The sequence below is a fragment of the Anastrepha obliqua genome, chromosome 2 (genome assembly GCF_027943255.1).
Source record: "Anastrepha obliqua isolate idAnaObli1 chromosome 2, idAnaObli1_1.0, whole genome shotgun sequence".
NCBI classification, from domain to species: Eukaryota; Metazoa; Arthropoda; class Insecta; order Diptera; family Tephritidae; genus Anastrepha; species Anastrepha obliqua.
Genome location: NC_072893.1, coordinates 107,814,217 through 107,835,892, shown reverse-complemented (window position 1 = coordinate 107,835,892; position 21,676 = coordinate 107,814,217). Strand labels below are relative to the sequence as shown.

Here is a 21,676-nt window from a genome sequence, read left to right as displayed (position 1 = left end):
GATTCTTGCTCGTAAATCCTTGATAACCAATTTGTTTCTGAATGACCATACATATATTTAGAACAAATGTCCTTTAGGTTTCTTAGATTTGCATTTCCCTATGAATTGCTTCAGAAGCCCATCATCGGGTCACGACACTGTTATTTTTTACCTTATCAGTATAAAGTCTTCTTGTCACTGTTTCACGGACACTTTATAGCTTTCAATCTCGAAAAGGTTTGTGATTTCTTTAGATTTGCATTTCCTTATGAATGGGTGCAGCGCCGACATTCACTACTTCTAGTCACTTCCTCAAACACTAATAACATCTCATTATTTAATTTTTTTACATCACTTGTTTCCTTCTTGCTCGCGCCTCTGTCAAGAAGTTCTCATCTATCATTCAACACATTAAAGATGCTTAGATGCGGGTTTAAGATGCTCAGAGCTTATTTTGTGCCTCCAAATTTCCCAGAACTTTTGAAGATGCTGCATATTAAATACGTAGTATTAAAACTGAAAGCGGTATTAGGAGGAAAAAGGAGCAGCCAAATAGAAGTATAAGTAGCCAAAGCAACCCTACGCCTTATGTATGCCGCGAGGAAAGCAAGGAAAGCAAGGAAAACTTTCAAAACATTAGCGCGGCGTGTAACTAGGAAACAACTCAAATGCATTGGGTGAAGTGTAAAAGTTTTTTAAAGATTTCAAGGCAATAGCTGGAAGTACGTCGCTGCAGAGGAGACGAGCGTGCGGTGCTTGTCGAAAAAAGGTCGTTTTTAAAAAATCGACATACTTAGTTAGCGGAAGCGGGATGTAGAGAGGGTGAGAGAGAGCGAGCGAGCGAGCGCATTGGGATGAAATAGCCAAACATAGTTGAGGCGTGAGTTGTGACCATTTGGAGGAGTGTAGCGTGAAAAAGCTGAGCAAACGAATGAATTTAAAGTAAAACATAGTATAACCCATACAATAGGAATCGCTACCTACACACATTTACACATACATATTGAGCGAGAAAACTAAAGTAGACTTTTGACGAGGAGTAGAGCAAATAGACGCAGCGAAAACGCAATAGCGTCTGTACGTCCTGCCTGTGTAGGTGTATGTGTGTGCGTGTATGGGTGGGTGTGCCAAAGAAATACGGCGGAGTTTACAGCAGAATACACACAGCAAATGACAGCGGAACAAGTGCGAAAGATTTTGCAAAATCCAGATGGAGCGCAAACAAAAGAAATGTAAAAGAAAGAAAAATGTGGAAAATGATTTATTTATTACGTTGAGCTGTAGCGTGTGGAGTCAATGGCGTGTTGTTGTATGTACATACATATGTATGCATGTATCTGCGAGTAAAGAATTAGAGGAGTGGATTCGAGTTGTGGCTGAGTCAAGTGGCGTGAATTGGAATGCGAAGAAAAACGACAAACGAACAGGCAAAGAACGATAACTGCGACTAAAACAATATTAACAACAAATACTGCCTGTAAAAGCTAACGGTAAAATTCAATATGAGCACACAAAAGGAGATGAAATGAAACGAAAGATAAAAAGGAAAGAAAATAAAAAGAAAAATGTCGTGCAAAAAGCAAAGAGAAGGGAAAAAAGCAAGCCAACTTTAGTAACCTACAAAAAAACGAAAACGCAGAAAAACAAAAAAAAAAAATACAATGAAAAGGCAGGCAAAGGAACGCGATAAAAAGTTAATAAAAAACAGCTAAAAAGGAGATTCGCAAAAGTAAGGTACCATTTTGTATGAGTATGTGTGTGTATGTTCACATGTATGCATGTATGCGCCACACACGCCAGCGTCATATGCACATATATGCGCCAAACGGCAGACCAACATTTCGTTGAAGAAGAATTTAATATGACAGTGCAGTGTTGTGATGCGGTGCAGAAGAAGTTGGTGATGGAAAAAGTGCAAAACTTTTGAAAAATCGCTGCATGAGGCGACAAGACATGCTTGCTTACAACGTGCGGTGGCGCACACAGCCGTCAAAGGCGCCGACCAAAGCACAGCGCGGCATAACTGGAGCTAAAGCGGCACGCGAGCACTTGGAAAGTACTTCAAAGTATGAGCGCACAAACATACTCACATACATGCATACCTAGACACATAAAGGCGAGCAAGTACTTTAGTGTGTATGTGTGTGTGCGACGCCTTATGCGTTTGCGTTAATGTGCGATATGGGCGTATGTATGTATGCATGCGGTGTAGCGACATTCGGTCATTGAGGACTGTTTGCCTGCACACACAAAACTAACATACGTACAAACAGACAGACACACAGAGACAGAGAAGCAAACACAGAGTTTAGTTCAACTTAGTACAGCAGCTCAGTTGTTAAGCCCAAGCAGTGTTGCACAAACCTCCTAGAACAACTTGAGGGGGGCCACACGACAGCAGCAGGTTATTCTGTGGCATAGAGGGGCAGCAGCAACCCTTCCTTGCTCAACGCCACCCAATGCAAAAAACAAAAAAAAAAAACAATAACGACTAAGCTCTCTACAGTTATTGGGGCGCATAACTTGTGGTGTAGCGGTGTGCTGGGCGGAGGGCGGCGGCCACTAACATATGTACACGTACGTATGTATGTGCGTTTGTGTGTATCCACAGCCGTCGTACGAACATCTCGCTGCCTAAGCACAGCGGAATGATGAATGGTTGTTTGCTTGGTCGCAATCGCTGTGGCTGCTTTATTGCTTAGTTGAGTGCTTGACTGGAGGTTGACTGGCTTTTGTAGGCTTGTATATCATCATCATCAGCACCAGCAGCTTTGTTAGAAATATTTCGTCGTTTTGTTTCGCATGCTGCTGCTGCTTGTATGCTTGTGGTGTGTGCTTGATTGCCTGTACATACATATGTATGCATGTATGTTTGCACATGTGAATTTATACGTGTATGTATGTATGTATGCATGTATTGTAAGTATGTACAGCCCACGACAAACGATAGCACATCAACAATTTGAACAGTTTTGATTATTTTTCTTCTTTGGGTTTTGAATGTTCCATATTTTTTTTTAAAGAAGTGTTGCTTAGAGTCTATATAAATATAATTTCCAAATTTTACACACAAATTAGAAAAATTTCATACATTTTTTATGCCAATTAGTATATCTCGAAAAATCAACAAGTCTATGAAATTTTGTTTATATAGAAAAAAATGGGCAACAAAATCTATCGAATTTTTTAGCAACTACAAACTTGCGCTTTGTTCTACTAAAATTTAGTAGTTTAAACATATTAAATTTTTTTCTAGAAGAATTCTAATTAAAAACCTTCGAATTCGCATGAAAATTTCAAGCACTTTTTCTAATTTTTGAATAAAATTTTAAAATTGGCTGTGCATACATTGTTTTCTATAGTATAAGATAATGAGCTAAATTCTCTTTTTATACGATTTGTTTTGTTTTAACACGATTTTCAATATTTTATGAATTTTTCTTGAATCTCAAAGAGCAAGTAGAGTGAGATTTTTCGACGTATTTTTGTTTTTTTTTCCTTGTTCACTCCACACGGGAGCATAGGGTCTCGACAAGACTCAGTATTGCCCTGGTTTCGGTAATCTATTTTGATTTCATGTACGAAGAGTTTAAATTAGTTTCAGAGAAAGCACTTGAGACTCGGTACATTTTGCTCTGGCCGTTTAATAATTAATTTCGTATTTAATGAATTAAAAATGTAAGCATGAAATAAGCTCTAAATTAATTTTTTAATATTGTTTTCACCTAATTATTTTTTTAACACGAATTTTTCGGGAACGTATCTAGCGTATAAAAACAGAATTAGGTGTACTTTTATAAAAAAAATATTGAAAATTCCAGAAAGTTAGAAAAAATTGTCAAAATGTTGCTGTGCTACCGTTTTGTCGCGTTGTGTATGTATATATGTATGTATGTACGTATGTGTTCACATGTTTTTTGTCGTTTTCGCCAAGTGGAACGTGATCATTTTGGCGTTTTTCTTATAAGCGGTTGTTATTGTTGGCTTATCGCTCAATAACACATCTGTGTGCCACTCTGCCGATTTCTGCTTTGTTCCCCTTCTCTTTTATTCGCATTGCAACACGCACATTTGCCGAGGGTCAAGCCAGTTATTTATTATTTAAGTCATTTATACAAGACAATACATATTTAGGTACATACTTAGATGCATGCATTCGGCCATTGTATGTGCATATGTGTACATGTGTGTGTGTGTGCTATTTTTAATCCTCAATTGTATGCAACAGCTACTTGTTGGTGTTTTTGTTGCATTTAATTTAACTTTAAATAGGTACTCGCTCGCTTCATTTTTAACTGTTTATTTTTTTTTGTATCTTTATTTCGTTTATTTTAGGCTCATTGCCTGCTAGCCAACGGCCACATCACTTTCCAGCACCTACCCACACACAAACACACACACACACACTCACCACATACATAGGCGCATACTCCTCTCCAATTGCATTTCAGCACCACCCAGCTGCCACTACGCTTGCACCCTTCTTTACTGCAATATTTGTGTCCACTTCCCCTTCAGCTCTCACATCCGCACACATCCACTCACACACGCGAGCACTTTGCTTTCTTTTTGCTCGATTTTACCACTTCATTGCTAGTGCACTACCGCTTTTCAATGCTCGCAGCAATGCAGCTGTAATAGTACTTAGCGTTTGTTGTAATGTCTATGGTTATTGTTGTTATTGCTATCGCTTTGACTTGTGCTTACATGAATTCCCGCTGCTGCTGTGGCGTTTGTGTGCCCTCGCTGACTGCGGGTATATCTTCTACTCGTACTTAGTTATTATGCATTCACGAGTTTGCCGACACACACAAGTACGAGTATTTGTTGGCTGTGTTTGTATGTAAATTTGTGTCACTCACACATGCTCACACAACAGTCCACGAAACCATAGGCAAGTAAACATACCTACACCTATGCGGATATGTCTATTTGTTTGTAGGTTTGTTGGTTGACATGAGCTTGGCCTGAATTTATGCTCTTTTAAAAATATATCGACGATGACGACAGCCACGCCGAAGAAGACGTTGAGAATGACGACACACAAGCTTAGCCTACAAGCGCTTAAATATCGACAAGCCTGTTCGAATATCTTCTATGGTCGTACTATTGGTGGCGTTGATTGTTGTTGGCTATCAATTTGTTTACTTCGTTTATGAGATGCTCTTTTCGCGATATTGATTGAGGTCTTTAATAATTCGCACAACTGAACAAACGAGGTTTTTGGTGCAAAGAAGTGGTTAGAAAAATCTTTAGTATTGTAACGAAAGTGGTGTAGGACTGGGCAAATCTATTAAATAGCACCTGCTCAATAGTTACATAGAACTTCCTGAAAGGGGGCTATGGGGTTGAAAGGCCTTTTGGACCTTCGAAAATTTTCTGCAACAAAAGTAATATTCTGAATCTTTATTTGAATCTGAAAAAGGTAAAATTCAGAAGCTGCTTTGACGCATGGATGTACTGTTACTAAGGCAATGCGAGCTTTGATGGCAAAGAAATGCCGAATGGACTTTTGGCATAAAAGGCGGGTCTTAGATCAGCCTCCCTTTCGGTGCGATTTAAAAATTGTTGACTCAATCTCAAACTCTTCTTACTTGAGATCAATCTCATATTAGGAGTAGAAGCTAACGAGTTACACCACTTTTATAATATGAACGAATAAATAACACAAATATGTAAATGCAGTTGTTAACATCGTCTCAGTCAAAGGCGAGCGTCGACCATTATAGCTCCTGGTGACGCTCAAGCATGCATGTTCTGCAGCTTATATGTGTGCGTGTCGGGTGCTTGACGCTAATATCTAAAATTTTTGATTTTCATCATGCAAAAGCCGACAACAAGTATGTGTGACACGAAGCAAGTACGAGTGTCACCCGACACGCACACATATAAGCCTGCTGGACATGCATCCTTGAGCGTCACCAGGGGCTATTACGAATTTTTATTAAGGGGGGACCCTCATTTAGACGGTCGAAAAATGCATAATTTTTGGGAATTTTTTTCTCAGGTAAAATAACTTCAAACGTTTTGTAATTCATAAAGTACTTTAATAAATGTCTTGACTGTCTACAAAAATTTTCGGAGAAGAAAAAAAACATTTTAAGTATGGAAATATACACCTCGTCCATGGCACCTCATTCTATCTGTGTACATTCTAGCGCTCTGAATTTTTTTCTGAAATAAAAAAACCAAATTTTTTTTAAAACTTTAGGATAATATCTTCGATGTGACATTTTGATTTAAAAAAAAAATGTCGAAATTGATATTTTTTACCCAGTTTTATGTTAAAAGTGATTTTTCATGCATAAAAATTGACTTTAAAATTACAAAAAAATATGAAAATCTTTTTTTTTTTTAAACACTTAATGTCACATTGAAAACAATTTAATTATCTTTAAAATGAGCTCTTGTAAAGCCTGATTGGTTCAATACAGCGTTCTCAATTGTGTACACAAAATCGAAAAATGATGTTTCGAGAAAAACGCGTTTAAAGTTTTGGATACAGGCGATTAGGCCACCCGTCGCGTCCTGTTAAAAATTTTGTCACTCCTTCAAAAATACAGATATCGACTTGAAATTTTGAAAGTATATTCTTAAATAGTTGTAGAATAGATTAAAATTATTTCCAAAAAATCGATTTTTTTGACCCGATAAATGAGGGTCCCCCCTTAACTGAAATTGGCAGAAGTTGATCTAGTCAATATTTATTTTCAATAAGTCGGGGCTACGTGATACACACACAGTGAGTGAAGAAATCAAATTATTGCTGGAAAAATTTGGCAATGCGAATATTTCCAAAAATTGCGACATTAAATGGCCACCAAGAAGTTGCGCTTTAACACCATTGGACTACTGCTTGTGGAGTTATTTGAAGTGATTGGTCTGTGTGCATGAACCATAGTTTCTTTAAGCTTTAAGCGTCAATATTCGACATACTCTTCATGTCATACGGCAAATAAATGTCAAAACGCAATGACTTTAGTACTATTTTGAAAAAATTATGGCACACCACCCCGCACCAGTCGTTTAAAAAGCAGTTTTTTCTAATTCACAACTGTTTTTTTTTTGTTTTTACTAACTCCGTTACACCTTTTCTGTCACGCTTATAGCGCTTCAGGTCTGTGCAGATTTTTCAGTACGTACAGCACTTTTTTCAAAGCTTTCCCCCAACTTTAAGGATTCAATCAACGATATTTTTATAGAATTATGTTTATAGAATTATTTAGTAATAATTGGAGTTAATCTAGAAACATACATACATATTCACATATGTACTTGTGTATGTATGTATGTTACTTCGTAAGCGCACGAAAACAGGCGTGCTGTCACATCTGAAATGTGTTCCTCTTTTCTTTGCTGCTGTGCTTCGTGCCATTTACGATTTTAGCGCGTTGGTTTTTTTTATTTTTATCTTTATTTTTTTCTTTGCATTTATACTTTTTACATTTTATATGCATTTTTTTTCGTATATTTTAATATGTACCTTTTGTTCTATTGTATTTAGTTTGCGATATTTACGCTTTGTTTTTGTTTTTGTCTTATTATGTTGGTTGCGCGTGTTGCTTTTGTTCTAGCTTTTGTAGCTGCTGCTTTGTGCTATCTGCGGTTGCAATTTTTCCTTAATTTTTTGTTGCACATTTTTTACTTTACTTTTCGCTTTTGTTTGTATTGCCGTTGTTACGTTTACTTTTTTTTAACTTTTCTCAACCTTTTTTCAGCTGCACGCCAGATACTTTGTAGTGGCATTGCAAAAACAAAAGATAAAGCCGTTTAATTTTTTATAGCGGCTTTTTTGTGCTTCATTTTGCATGCTTATACGTGCATATGTTTACATATACGAAGAAAGTGTGCATGTATGTGTGTGTGTGTTGGTGCAATTACTAAATCTGTTGGCTACTTTTTTGTGGCAGTGGCAAGTGCAGATTTTTATGCGGTTTCATAGTTGTTGATGTTTTGTTGCTTTTGGAGCCTTAGTCAGAGTTGTTATTGTTGTTGTTTAGAGCTCATCTTGAGCTTGGCTTTGCTCATAGCTGCTTTCGGCATCGTGTCGTTGAGCTTGGGTTTTCCGTTTTCGTTATTTATGCTGTTTACACTTTTTTCCATTTAAAATGTATTGTTGTTATCATGTTTTTTTGGTTTGGTGTTTATATGTTTGTGTGCTTGTGTGTATGTAGGTATGCTTTGCGTTTTATGTTTTCGACATTTTGCGGTTTACTTTTTGCTTTTATATACATACATTTTATCTATCTGTCTATGTATCTGTGTATTTTTCTCTCGCATCGTGCTCGCGAATTTGATTTGTTATTTTATTCGCGCACCTTGGCGTGCTTGTATGTGTAGCTATCTGTGCATGTACATTTGTATCTATGTAGGTGAGCATTTTGATATGTAAATATATTACATTATTTTTCTGACTGCTGTACGATTGTTTTCGCTTATTGCTGCGGCTTATTGTTGCTTTTGTTTTGATTTCAATAAACTTGACTATTGTTGGCGCTTGTTGTAATCATTACGTTATTAGCTGGCTATTGTTTTTGTTTTCATGCCAACTTTTCGATTTTTTATGTTTTTTCTTACCGTTTTCTTTTTGTTTGGCTGTGGTTTGTTGATTTCGCCTCGCAAACGAAAGTGTGTGTTGTTCTGTCACGCTTTGTGAGTGGCAAGTACAGTTAGTGAAAAGGGGAAAAGGAGAGTTCAATGCGGGAGCGAGAGAGTTCAATGGGAGGTATACAAGGTGCGTGGAATATGCATGTGTGTGTGTGTGTGATCGATTGTGATGATTGTTGCGTGCGCGGAAATGTTACAAATTATTTTTTAAAGAATTATTTAAACTGCCAGCAGTTATTGTAAGAAATGCCACAAAATTTGTATGTTCGCTTCAAAATATGGGTAAGAAGCGAAAACACGGAAGTGAAAAGTTTGCCGAAGTCCTTTTGTTACAATAAATGTGTTTAGCACTACGTACGCATGTAGTGTGTACATGTGTGCATACATCCGTACGCTAAACACATGCAAATGTGCGAGTCAACAATAGCAAATTTTTGAAGTGGAAATCATTTGTGTGATTCGCGTGACTTGAATTCTATCACTCAAAAAATATTTCAACAGCCGTGTTTTTTAATTTAATTTTGATTTGTTTACTACTTTTATTTTGATGCGTCTCCCCTATTATATTTTTAGAACGAGTAATTTCGTTAAGAAATATTTTTTATATACGAATTCTATTTGCGCAATAAATATCATTGACCATACTTAAAAAAATGTATTCTGGGAATTTCTTTTATTAAAGAAATTAACTTTTAATTTTTTGGAATTTTCAAAAATTTTAAATTTGAATGCATCCAACAAAATACAAGTCGTTTTTCTAATTACTTTTTCACAATAAAATATAAAGTTTTGAAATCTTTTCAAATTTAGAATTTATTTTATTATACAAATTTCCTAATTACTAAAAAAAATTAATTTGTGTTTTTGCAGCTTTCAAATCTTTTAAATTTTAACGCAACACAAAGTAACATCAAACTTTTTCTAATTATATTATATGTAATAAGGCCGCTGTAGCCGAATGGGTTGGTGCGTGATTACCATTCGGAATTCACAGAGAGAACGTTGGTTCGAATCTCGGCGAAACACTAAAATTAAGAAAAACATTTTTCTAATAGCGGTCGCCCCTCGGCAGGCAATGGCAAACCTCCGAGTGTATTTCTGCCATGAAAAAGCTCCTCATAAAAATATCTGCCGTTCGGAGTCGGCTTGAAACTGTAGGTCCCTCCATTTGTGGAACAACATCAAGACGCACACCACAAACAAGAGGAGGAGCTCGGCCAAATACCTAACAGAAGTGTACGCGCCAATTATTATTTTTATTATTATAAGATATAAAATTTGAAGTTTAAAAAATTTTAAATTTGAATACAATAAAAAATTGTCTTTATTTAATTTCACAACAAAATATTAAAATTTGAAATCTTGAGAAAAAGTTTTGCAAAATTTAAAAACAAATTGTTTGTGAAAATCAGTTAAATTTTTCAGAGACAATTAAATTTTTCAAACTTTTTAACAGAAACAAGAATTATTTTATAAAAAACTATGAAATTTAAAACTTTCTTTTTGCTTAATTTTAGGTATTGAAAATGAATTCAATTTTGAAAAGAGAATAGGATTTGTCAAATTATTTCCAAAAAAAAAAAAAAAAAAAAAAAAAACAAACACTGAATGAATGAATTAGTTTGTGAGGGAATTCGATTTTCCAACTTTTTAGTAGTTAAATATTATTAAATTATTGTATAGAACATTTTGTGAAATTGAAAAATTTTTGTTCTTGAAAATGAATTAAATTCTTGAGAGCATTCGATTTTTCAAACTTCGAAATAAAAACGAAAAAATTGAATGAATGAATTAGTTTCGTGAGGGAATTCGATTTTTCCAACTTTTTAATAGAAACAAAATTGAAAAATTTTTGTTCTTGAAAATGAATTAAATTCTTGAGAGCATTCGATTTTTCAAACTTCGAAATAAAAACGAAAAAATTGAATGAATGAATTAGTTTCGTGGGGGAATTCGATTTTTCCAACTTTTTAATAGAAACAAAATTGAAAAATTTTTGTTCTTGAAAATGAATTAAATTCTTGAGAGCATTCGATTTTTCAAACTTCGTAATAAAAACGAAAAATCGAAAACATTTTGTGAAATGAAATGCGCAAATAAATTTTTTAAGTTTGCTTTTTTTATGTTGCATACAATTTTCTTAATAAATAACTAAATTTTTATTCTTCGCTTTCATTGAAACTTTCAAATTGTTTATTTAATTTTTATAGTTTATGTCTCTGTCTAAATTAAGATTATTACCTTATTATTTTGCATTAGCACACATGCATATACACACATACACATGTACGTAGATGTGTACTTATCTACTACAACTACACGTATTTTATTATTTACCGAAATAACTCGTTACAGAATTTCAAAATTATTGCTGTTATTCAAATAAGCTCATGCTCTTTTTTAAACAAAATACTCGCGAAAAATGCGAACTTTTTTAAATTAATGTCTCTTATCATTTTTCGCTGCATTACCCCGCTTTTGCATATTTGTTTCTATTACACTCAGCTACCCCTTCACATAAATTCCGTTCAGCTCATATGCATATTTGCATTGTAGTTGTACACGCTACACCCGTTTTGGGTGTTTGGCCAAGCTCCTCCTCCTATTTGTGGTGTGCGTCTTGATGTTGTTCCACAAATGGAGGGACGACCTACAGTTTCAAGCCGACTCCGAACGGCAGATATTTATTATGAGGAGCTTTTCCATGGCAGAAATACACTCGGAGGTTTGCCATTGCCTGCCGAGGGGCGACCGCTATTAGATGTTTTTCTTAATTTTAGTGTTTCGCCGAGATTCGAACCAACGTTCTCTCTGTGAATTCCGAATGGTAGTCACGCACCAACCCATTCGACTACGGCGGCCGCATTGAAGTACAATTAAATTCACTTAAAAATGAGAAAGAATTGACTAAATTTGTGTGTGTGTAATTTTCCGCGTAGCAGAGTGAGGAATTCCCACTAAAATTACAATTTGTGCTAAAAATAAATGCAGTATATCAAACATTAATCTATATGCTGTGCACAAATGTATATATGTGTGTGTGTGTATTAATTCTTCGAAAGCGCACAGCAGCAATTGCTGTTAAAAATTTATTAAATATTGAAAATAAACAAATTAGAGTGAAAAATTAATGGAGAATAGAAATTGCAACAATAATGGGGATAGAGAAATGCATACGAGCACATACATATGTATGTATGTATGCGTGTATGTGAGTATATGAGTAAAAGTAAAATTTTAAATCTTAGTGGAGACAAGGTGTGGCACTTTGAAATGTTTAAATAAAAATATATACGTGTACGTATTTATGCTTGTATGTATGTATGTATGTATGTATGTATGTATGTATGTATGCTCATACATAGGTATATTTCTGTATATTTTTAAAAGCAAATGCATCTTCATACAAATCGCAAATCAATGCCTCGTCGTGTCAGATAAAATTGTATCTAAATAATTGTCGCATAGCTAAGCAGCTTAAATGGCTAAAACAAGTCGAAAACAAGAAAAATAAAACGAAGGTATAGCGCAAAACGGCTAAAAAACATTTAAAAATAAGAAGAAAAAGCACCAATCACTGTCCGCTCAGGAGGCAAACTTTCACGCACATTAAAGCAGAAGCACACATTTCGATATGTACATACATACATACGTAGCGACACATGTTGGTACAGTCGTAGATACAACGGAAACAAATGTTGTAAAAAAAAGTTATAAAAATGCTAAGAAACGGTAATGACAACAACAGCAGCAAAAACAAAGGCTAAAGAAAATCGAAGAAGGCACAAAACTGTTTAAGCATAAAATAAGTATAACAAAAAAAAAAGTCAAATAAAATAAAAAAAATCAGAGGAATCAACGTAACAAGAACGTGAAAAACTTTTTTATGCTTCGACAATACAATTAATTTTCGCAAAACGAAACGATCCACTCACTCCAAGCCGCCGATGTACCTACATACAAACATATGTATGTATGTATGCATGCATGTTCATATGTACGCGTGTGTGTGTATATATGTATGTACACTGGCGCACATATTGCTAACCATTGGTACTTTTTCATTTTATTTTATTATTATTATACAGTTGACTTGTGCGCGCGAGTTGTTAATTGTCGCACGGCGTAAACGGCAACAACAACAACAACATCCACCGCGCAGTCAGCTATCGCACACAAATGGGCACAACGAGCAAAGAGGCAGCAGGCGCTCAAGCTTGGCTAGGCGAATGCGGCACAATATTCTGTTCAATCAGCTACTCAGTCAGTCAGTCAGCCAGTCAGGCAGTCAGAGAGCGCACTGTATATCCGCATTTACAATTCGTTTGTATGTATGTCTGTATATTTGTTTTGTATCTGCAAAAGTATTTGCTAGGCTGTTTGCTGCCATTGTTGTTACTTGTGTTTGTTGGTATGTATGTGCGCGCTTGTGATTGCTCTGCGTGGAGCACACTTTTGTATGCTTACATACTTACAACGCTGAATAAGTCATCAATGTTGTGCTGTGTTGTGACGGCGCGGGTGGCGTTGGGGGTGTTAAATGGAGACGAGTTAGTTTATTGGAAAATGCATATTCATGCTGGCCCATCGCTGTGTGTGCCTCGAGGGAACATACACGCATACACACTTAAGCAGTCAGAAGTACTCGGTGGCAGACGGCCAGTAGAAGCACGCACGGAGATAATTGTTTTCCATAATAAATGTTGGCGAAAATTTGGAGTTTGTACTTATGTACTATAAACTAATTTAATAATAATGGCGACCGCCGTAGCCGAATGGGTTGGTGCGTGACTACCATTCGGAATTCACAGAGAGAACGTAGGTTCGAATGTCGGTGAAACACCAAATTAAGAAGAACATTTTTCGCCCTCGGCAGGCAATGGCAAACCTCCGAGTCTATTTCTGCCATGAAAAAGCGCCTCATAAAAATATCTGCCGTTCGGAGTCGGCTTGAAACTGTAGGTCGTCCCTCCATTTGTGGAACAACATCAAGACGCACACCACAAACAGGAGAAGGAGCTCGGCCAAACACCCAAAACGGGTGTACGCGCCAATTATATATATATATATATATATATATATACAGTGGTGGCCTTATAATTAGAAAGGATGTGTAAAGAAAATAAAATCACTGTGCATATCTTTGGAAGACGTGCACTGTGAATTATGAGCACCGTTATTCTTAGAATAGGCGCTGAACATTGTAGTTAAAAAAAGACGTTGATATTTGATGGTTGATTCCTGAAAAAATTCACATTGTTTCTCTGATTGTGTTTCTTGGCTGGCCACAAAATTAGAAACGCGCAGTTTTTTCTTAAATTTTCTATATTTATCTTGGAGTTAGTGTTAAAGTAAGTATACTGAAAAAATCCATAGATTAGCTTTTCTAGTTTTAGTTCATCTCAATTGTTAGAATGGGTAAGAAAAAGTCATGCTCCCCAAAATTGAGGGAGCTAATTGTACAGTGTTACAAAAAGGAAAAAATTCCAATGTCGGCTATCGCACAAAGGGTTGGCTGCTCCAAAAAAATGGTATTCGGAGCAATTCATTTGTACAAAAAAAAGGGGAACTTTGAAACCCTAGTCAGGAAGCCTAGACCTCGAAAAACAACTCCAGCGGATGATAGGCATATTTGTAGGACCAGCAAGAGCAACCCTTTTATGTCTTCGCATGATATAAAAGCCGAAGTTGCAGAGCAATTAAACGTAGAAGTCTCCGCTCGGACGATAAGAAGGCGCTTACAAGAGGCGGGACTACGTGGGTGCATCGCACAAAAAAAACCGCATGTGTCAAAAAAAAATATTATGAAGCGGTTACGATTTGCTAAGGAAATGCTCAAAAAAGATTCAAGATTCTGGAATAGAGTTCTCTGGAGTGACGAATCGAAATTCAATTTATTCCAATCTAATGGAAAAACATATGTGAGGCGTCCTCCAGGCAAAGCTTTGGACCCCAGGTATACTGTGAAAACAGTGAAACACGGTGGCGGATCTATTATGGTCTGGGGAGCATTTTCTTGGCGTGGGCCCAATTGTGCGCATTGACGGAATCATGGACCAACATCAATATAAAAGCATTCTGGAAAATGTAATGGAACCATATTCCTTTGAGAACATGTCGGTTCACTACATTTTCCAGCATGACAATGATCCAAAGCACACTTCACGGTTAGTAAAGCGTTGGCTTTTGGATCAAAATATTGATGTTTTGGACTGGCCACCGCAAAGTCCTGATCTCAACCCAATTGAGAACTTATAGGCAATTGTGAAACGAGATCTCAAGGACAAAAGTCCGAGAAATAATAATGAATTGTTTCAATTGGTGCAGCGAAGCTGGGAGAGCATATCTGTTGAAAGATGCCAAAATTTAATACAAAGCTTGCCGAGAAGACTGCAAAATGTTATAAAAAATAAGGGTTATCCCACAAAATATTAAAATTATGCTAATTTTGTTGAACTTTTTGAAGATATTTTTAAGTTTTCCTTGTCGTTTCTAATTATTTGACCAAGATGAATTTATGTTTGGTTGGTTGGTTGGTTTAAGGGTGACCCCGCATCGGAGTGCCACATAGACCGCAAGTTGGGTCCGTTGTGTTGCCCTAGAGCTCATTATTTTAAATGATTTCCCCACCTAACCGAGATTTTTATTGTAGATTTTGGTCAAAGATATTAATTCGTTTCGAAAATTTGATGAGAGATTCGATTTTCAGGTCCGAGAGTACTGAAAGATTGTCAATAGTTGGAGAGCCTAGAAGAGCGAGTCGACTTCTGGCTAGACCCGGACAACTGCACAGCAAATGTCTGCTCGATACTTCCTCATCTTCGTCCTCGCAGTATCTGCACAGGTCGTTTTGAGGAACCCCGAGCCGACGTGCGTGAGTGCCCAAAAGGCAGTGGCCGGTGATAAGAGATGTTATATGCCTTAGTTCGTGTTTCGAAAGACTTATAAGGGTTTTTGTCTGTTTCAGATTGTAGGATGGCCAGATTTGTCTGGTCGTAACGCAAGTAGTTTCCACTCGCCACCTCCGATCAGCAACGCTGTGAAATTCTCGATCAATGAGTAATTTACATGTTGAGAGCGGAATGTGGATTGTGGGTAAGTTACTGACATATGATTGCGCAGCTCCAGCTCTTGCGAGCTCATCAGCTTTGCAGTTACCTTCGAATCCACTGTGACCCGGTATCCAGATAACTTGGACAGAATTCTGACCACTTATCTCGTTAAGAGATAAGAGACAGGATCGAACCACATCTGAGTGGGTATAAGAGGAGCTGAGTGCTCGAACGGCCGCTTGACTGTCGGTGAAAAAGCGGATATCCTCTAGTGATATTCTATTTTCTAAGAGAGTTTTCGCAGCATACCAGATAGCGCATACTTCCGCTTGGAATACGCTACAGTAGTCGGGTAATCTAAATGATAGATTGATGTGAGGGGAATTGGAAAAGATTCCAAATCCCACTTTGCCGTCTTGTTTTGAACCATCTGTATATATAGTCAGAGGGCCATCGCTTTCGGTAAGATTTGTCTTCCATTCTTCCCTAGTTGGGAGTGAACAGGAGAATAGCAAGGGTGGTGATGGAAGACTTACATGATAGTCTATGTCGGAAGAGATAACAGTGTTCCTGTTCAGTATGGCCGAATGGCCAAGATACTTGTTCCATTTCGATATAGCATTCATGCGTGTCGCTGCTTTCGCTGCAATCACTTTGCCAGCCAGATCGATAGGGAGCAAGTGAAGCAACGTATTTAGAGCCTTAGTAGGTGTTGTACTTAAGCATCCTGTTATCAGGAGGCAGGCTGTTCTTTGAACTCGATCAATTGTGGCTACTCTACACCGTTTTTCGAGTGCTGTCCACCATACAACCACACCGTAGAAGAGTATCGGTTTGATGATCGAGGTATATATCCAATAAATGATCCGAGGTGAAAAACCCCAGGTTTTGCCTATAGCTTTCTTACAAGTATAAAGAGCTATGAAGGCTTTTTTGCATCTGTTTTCGATGTTCAATTTCCAACTCAACTTCCTATCTAGAATAACTCCTAGATATTTAGCTGAATCAGATAGGAGTAATGATTCCCCTTTTAAGGTTATTGTTTGCAGTGGAGGAGATTGTTGTTTCCTATTGAAGAGAACAAGATCTGTCTTTGCTGGATTCGCATTTAGTCCGCATTCGGTGCACCATTTTGACAGAATATTGATTGAGCGTTGCATGAGCTCAGTAAGAGTATTCAGGTGTTTGCCTGACACGCAGAGAGCAATATCATCTGCATAGGCTACAACCTTGCAGCCTGCTTTTTCGAGATTTCGAAGCAAACTGTTTACAGCGAGATTCCAGAGAAGGGGTGAAAGTACTCCGCCTTGAGGGGTGCCTTTGACGGCGTACATTCTCATGCGGCTTAACCCAAGCTCTGCAGTGATTATTCTACTTTGGAGCATTTGTTCGATCATCTTTCGGATGGAGTAATTGATACCCAATTTATGTTTAGTATTAAGTTTATTTTGTTTTTTTAGGATTGTAGTAATGGTGAATATTTTTTATGTTAAACTGAAAGACTACTTGTTTTTGTATTATTTCTAATAAAAAAAAATGATGTGGCGAAATAAATTTTAAAATTGTATTAGTAAAATCAAATGCTGCTATCTCGTTTCTAATTATAAGGCCACCACTGTATATATGCATCAACGACACAGTGGAAAGGAAAATTTTGGAAGAAATAATCGATAAGCTTGAAGTAAAATAAACGTGAAGTACTTTTGCCACCTTTGTATTTTATTTCTAAAATCTTTTTAAATGATTGCTCCAAAAACTTTCTTAGGAATTCAGAATTAACGCCAGCTGGTTACTTTTAACACTCCGTTGGAGACTTTTTTTAAAACCTTCGGTTGTTCACCCGGGTCTTGCCTTTTTTCGTCCTGTTTGAGGACGTTTTTTAAAAGGTTATATCCATGAATCGGTAGAAAATTTAATTTTAGGAAGCCACCTAGAAGCTCAAGTCGTTAGCTATAATAGAAATATGCTAAATTCACGTCCAAAGTCGAAAAAGCCAGTCTGGCCAGACGCGGGTGCCCAACGAAGGGTTGATTTTAATTTAAATTTACATTATTTCATTTACTATAATTTTACTTCAATTCCGCTCATTTGATTTTATTTTACATTTTTAATTAATTTGTGTTTTTTTATCATTTCTGTTTTAGTTTTTTTTACATTATTTTATTTCACTATGCTCTATTCTCTATTTAATTATGTTTTATTTAATTTTATTATTTTTTAGCGTATTAATATTTTATTTTATATTCTTTTAATTTATTCCTTAATTTACTTTGTTCGAATTTTAATTGTTGTTTTATTTTATTCTATTTTTACATTATTTTATTTCACTCATTTTATTTAATTTGTTTTGTTTGTATTTGTTTTATTATATTATTAACTTACTTTATTATATTTTTATTTATTTTTTTAATTTTTCTATATTTATTTTTTATTTAATTTATGTATTTATTTTTATTTAATTATTATTATTTAGTTTTAATTGAATTGTTTGTTTTAGATTAGTTTAATTTACTTAATTTTATTTTTTTATTTATTTATTTTTTTATTTTATTTTCGTTTTTATTTAAATGTTTTTAAGTTTTGTGTTTTAAACTTACTTTATTTTTTATTATTTTTTGTTTTTTTTGTATTTCTTTAATTTTTTGGTTTTTAATTTAATTAAATTTTATTCGACACTTACATTATTTTATTTTGCCTTATTTTATTATTTTATTATCTTGTTATTGTTTGTAGTTTATTTACTCTCTTTCTTTAAATATTTTTCAGTTTTGTTTTTATTTACTTTATTTTACTTTTATTTCATTCTTTTTTATTTTTGTTTACCTTTTTATTGTTTTTTTTCTTTTAATTTTTGTTTTATTAAATTCATTTATTTCTTTATTTTAATTGAATTTTTTTCTACCTTACATTATTTTAGTTTTTGCTTTATTTTATTATTTTTTTATTGCTTGTGGTTTATTTACTTTTTCTTTATTTAAATTTTGTTTAATTTAGTTAACTTTGTTTAATATTATTTGCACCTCTTGCATTATATTTTTATCGATATTTCTACGCTTATTAATTGCTTCAACTCACTAATTACTCCAGTTAATTGGCACATACCCCTTAATCGCTTTTGATTTTGTAAATCTCCTATCACAGTTGCCAACACTCTATAAAGTTTGCCACCACGAAATCAACCCTCTCATAAATTTCTAAACAAATACAACATACAATATAATATGTGTACATATAAATATGTGTATGTGCACATATTCGCACGAACACATGTATTATTTTACTATTCGCCCCTTCTTTTGTACTCACCTCGGCAAATTCGCTAGATAGCGTGACTGCTTCTCCCGCCGCAGCTCATCGTTCAACCGGCAATAGGTGTTATTGATGCACACGCTGCGACGCAGACACGTCTCCGAATCCTTGATATGCTCCAACTTGTTTGCGCACAACTGCAGTATGCGTTTGCGTTCCTCACGTTGGCGCATCTTTGGCGATATCATAGGTACACGCGAGCGATGATGATGATAGCCAATGGGCGAGGAACGTGGGGGACCAAAGATATCAGAATCGTCGTCACAACCGTTTACTGTTGTTGTTGTGGGCAAGGTCATTATGTTCGATTGGTTGTTGTTACTTTTGCTGCGCTGTGTTGTGCGCCGCTGCAGTGCTCTTAGCTTTGATACACCATACAACAAGTGTTGGTGTATCACCTTCGTCTTTTTATTGCTTTATTTGTTGCTGTGCTCACTTCTTTGCCTGCTTTGACTTTTAATTGAATTTCTCGCACAATATTTCAACTTTGCTGCTGCTAGTGCTGCTGGTTTGCAGTGTTGACTGGGGCGTCGTCGTTGTGGAGTGTGGTGAGTCTGGAGTGACGTTGTTGAGTAGCGACTAAGTCGAGTTCACCCTTTTTTGAGTGGACTTATAACTTGGGTAATTTTTCGCCACTTTTGGTGCTAGCGATTAAGTGACTTTTGTAAGGAATTTGCAAGTTTTGCGTCAATAACTTCTTTGCAGCTTTTTTGCACTCTATGATATTTTGGGGTTTTTTTTAATTTAAACCTTTTCTCGTAAAATATGCTACCTTTTTACAATTTTAAGCTTTTGTTTTTCTTGTTGTTGGCTCCTTTTATATGCATGAAACTTAAGAGCGATACACAACTGTTCACAACTATTTAAGAGCGCAGAAAAACTTGTCCAACCACCTTGTTTGAGTGTGTGTGTGTGCGCAAGTGTACTGACGTTTGAATGCTGTAACGCTTTTTGCTTTTTTGCTGCTTTGAAATTTCCACTGCAGTTGCAATATGTTGTTAGTTGGCTGCCGCCGTCGCTGCTGCTGATGCTTCTGCTTCTCTTGCTTGTTGCAAGGCAAACCACAATTTATTTCCACTTAATTATTATTTTTTTCTTTTGTGCGTCGGCTGACTTTTATTGCTGTTGCTGCTGGTTTTACTCCTGTTATTGTTGGCTTTGTTTTGATTTTAGCTGTGTGTTTTTCTTTTAATATTTATTCGTATTAAACGAATGTTTGTTTTTCAAAAATTTTGACACTGAAATTATTCAAATTCAGTTTAATTCACTTAAACATTTCTCAGTTTTCACTTATGAACTATTTTCATTAATTGCAATAAAATTTTAAATGCTGTTCAAATTTATGTTTTGTAAGTTGCTTACGACAAATTTACATGCGCGTTTTTAGACCAAATTTCGAACTGTTTTATTGCGCGTTCCGTCAAAAATTCAAATGCGCGCAAAGGTTTTTAAAACACTGTAATTGTTGTTGCTGCTTTGAAGTAATGCTTGTTTTGCCACTTAATTAGTAGCCAATAACTCAAACACTAAAATGTTTGTTTTTTAATTCGCTTAGTCGAATTTGATTTTTTTTTAATAAATTTTATTTTATTTTTAATTTTTATGTATGTAAACTGTTTTTTATTTACATTTATGCTGCCATTTATGTAAGACGTTGAAAAATTCAAAATAATCCACGGCCTTTTGAATTTTCACGCTTTTGTTATTTTATGTGTTGCAAATGTTTGATTTATGTAAATTTAGTTTACTTATAAACTTAATCTCTCTAATTGCTGTTAATACCTGCCCGTTAATTTCTCACAAATAATTGCACCGATTCTTGGCATAGACACACAAAATAATTTTCAAAACTATTCAAACGCTATGGGTACAGAATTGTTTTTGTTGCTGAATTGATTTTTATTGTCTTAAATATATTTATTCATAATTTTTACAAATACTTTTAGTCACTAATTTTTCTTTTACAAAAAATTAATTGTACAATATTACAAATTTACATCACTTATTTGTGGTTTTTCCAACACGAATTTTCCATGAAGTTTTTGTTTCTGTTGTTGTTGCTGTGGTTATCAACACAAAATTAATTAATTATGATTATGTTATTCAGTTTCAGTTCAGCTGTTGCCATTACTACTACCGTTCCGCTAGTACATAATACAATAATTTGGATTTGCTGTTATTGTTGTTCTTCTGTTTCTGTTTGCCACTGTGCTGTTACCGTGAGTCTGTGTGTGGCTCTTGCTTTCATGTAAGTGAGAGTCTCTTTTTGTATGTAGCTAAAGCTAGCTTGCAGTTAGTTGCCGTTTAGTGTTTGTAGGGAAAACAAACGTTTCGCGTTTATTCCGTAACACGTCCACACCGTTCTCACGTTCGCAGCGAACTGAACTCTAGTCTGGCCGTCAAATGGCTGTTTGCTTCGGCTGATTGTGGCAAACCGACTGATTTCAATTGACAGACGCCAGCTAGCAGGCAGCAGAAGGCTAAACAGTGAACAGTGAACAGAGCATTAGCAGCGTAATAACAGAGTCAACAGCTTGAAAACAGACACGATGTGACACAGACACAGTTTGGGGGAAGGCCAAGCCATACGTATATGAATATGTTTAAATGTGCATTTATCTACATTTGTTGGCTTGTTGGTTTGTTGGTTTGTATTTAGTTGCAAATGCGAAGTAATGAAGGCAAGTCAGCCAAGCCAGCCAAGGCAGATAAGCAGTCGACGGTAAAGA

General features: G+C 35.7%; 1 protein-coding gene across 3 annotated transcripts in view; it reads right to left on the bottom strand.

Annotated features, from left to right (window-relative positions):
- LOC129237237 (homeobox protein 13) overlaps positions 1–21,468 on the bottom strand; it is a 77,089-nt gene extending 55,621 nt beyond the window's left edge. The window contains exons 1-3 of one of the 3 annotated variants that reach the window (XM_054871822.1): positions 21,166–21,468; positions 20,945–21,007; positions 18,945–20,185 (exon numbers count right to left, since the gene is read on the bottom strand). In XM_054871822.1, coding sequence (XP_054727797.1) covers positions 18,945–19,246 — 302 coding nt within the window. In that variant the 5' untranslated portion in view covers positions 19,247–20,185; positions 20,945–21,007; positions 21,166–21,468. The remainder of the gene's footprint in view (positions 1–18,944; positions 20,186–20,944; positions 21,008–21,165) is intronic. The other 2 variants (XM_054871823.1, XM_054871824.1) reach the window with 2 other exon arrangements.
- Between the last annotated feature and the right edge of the window lie 208 nt (positions 21,469–21,676).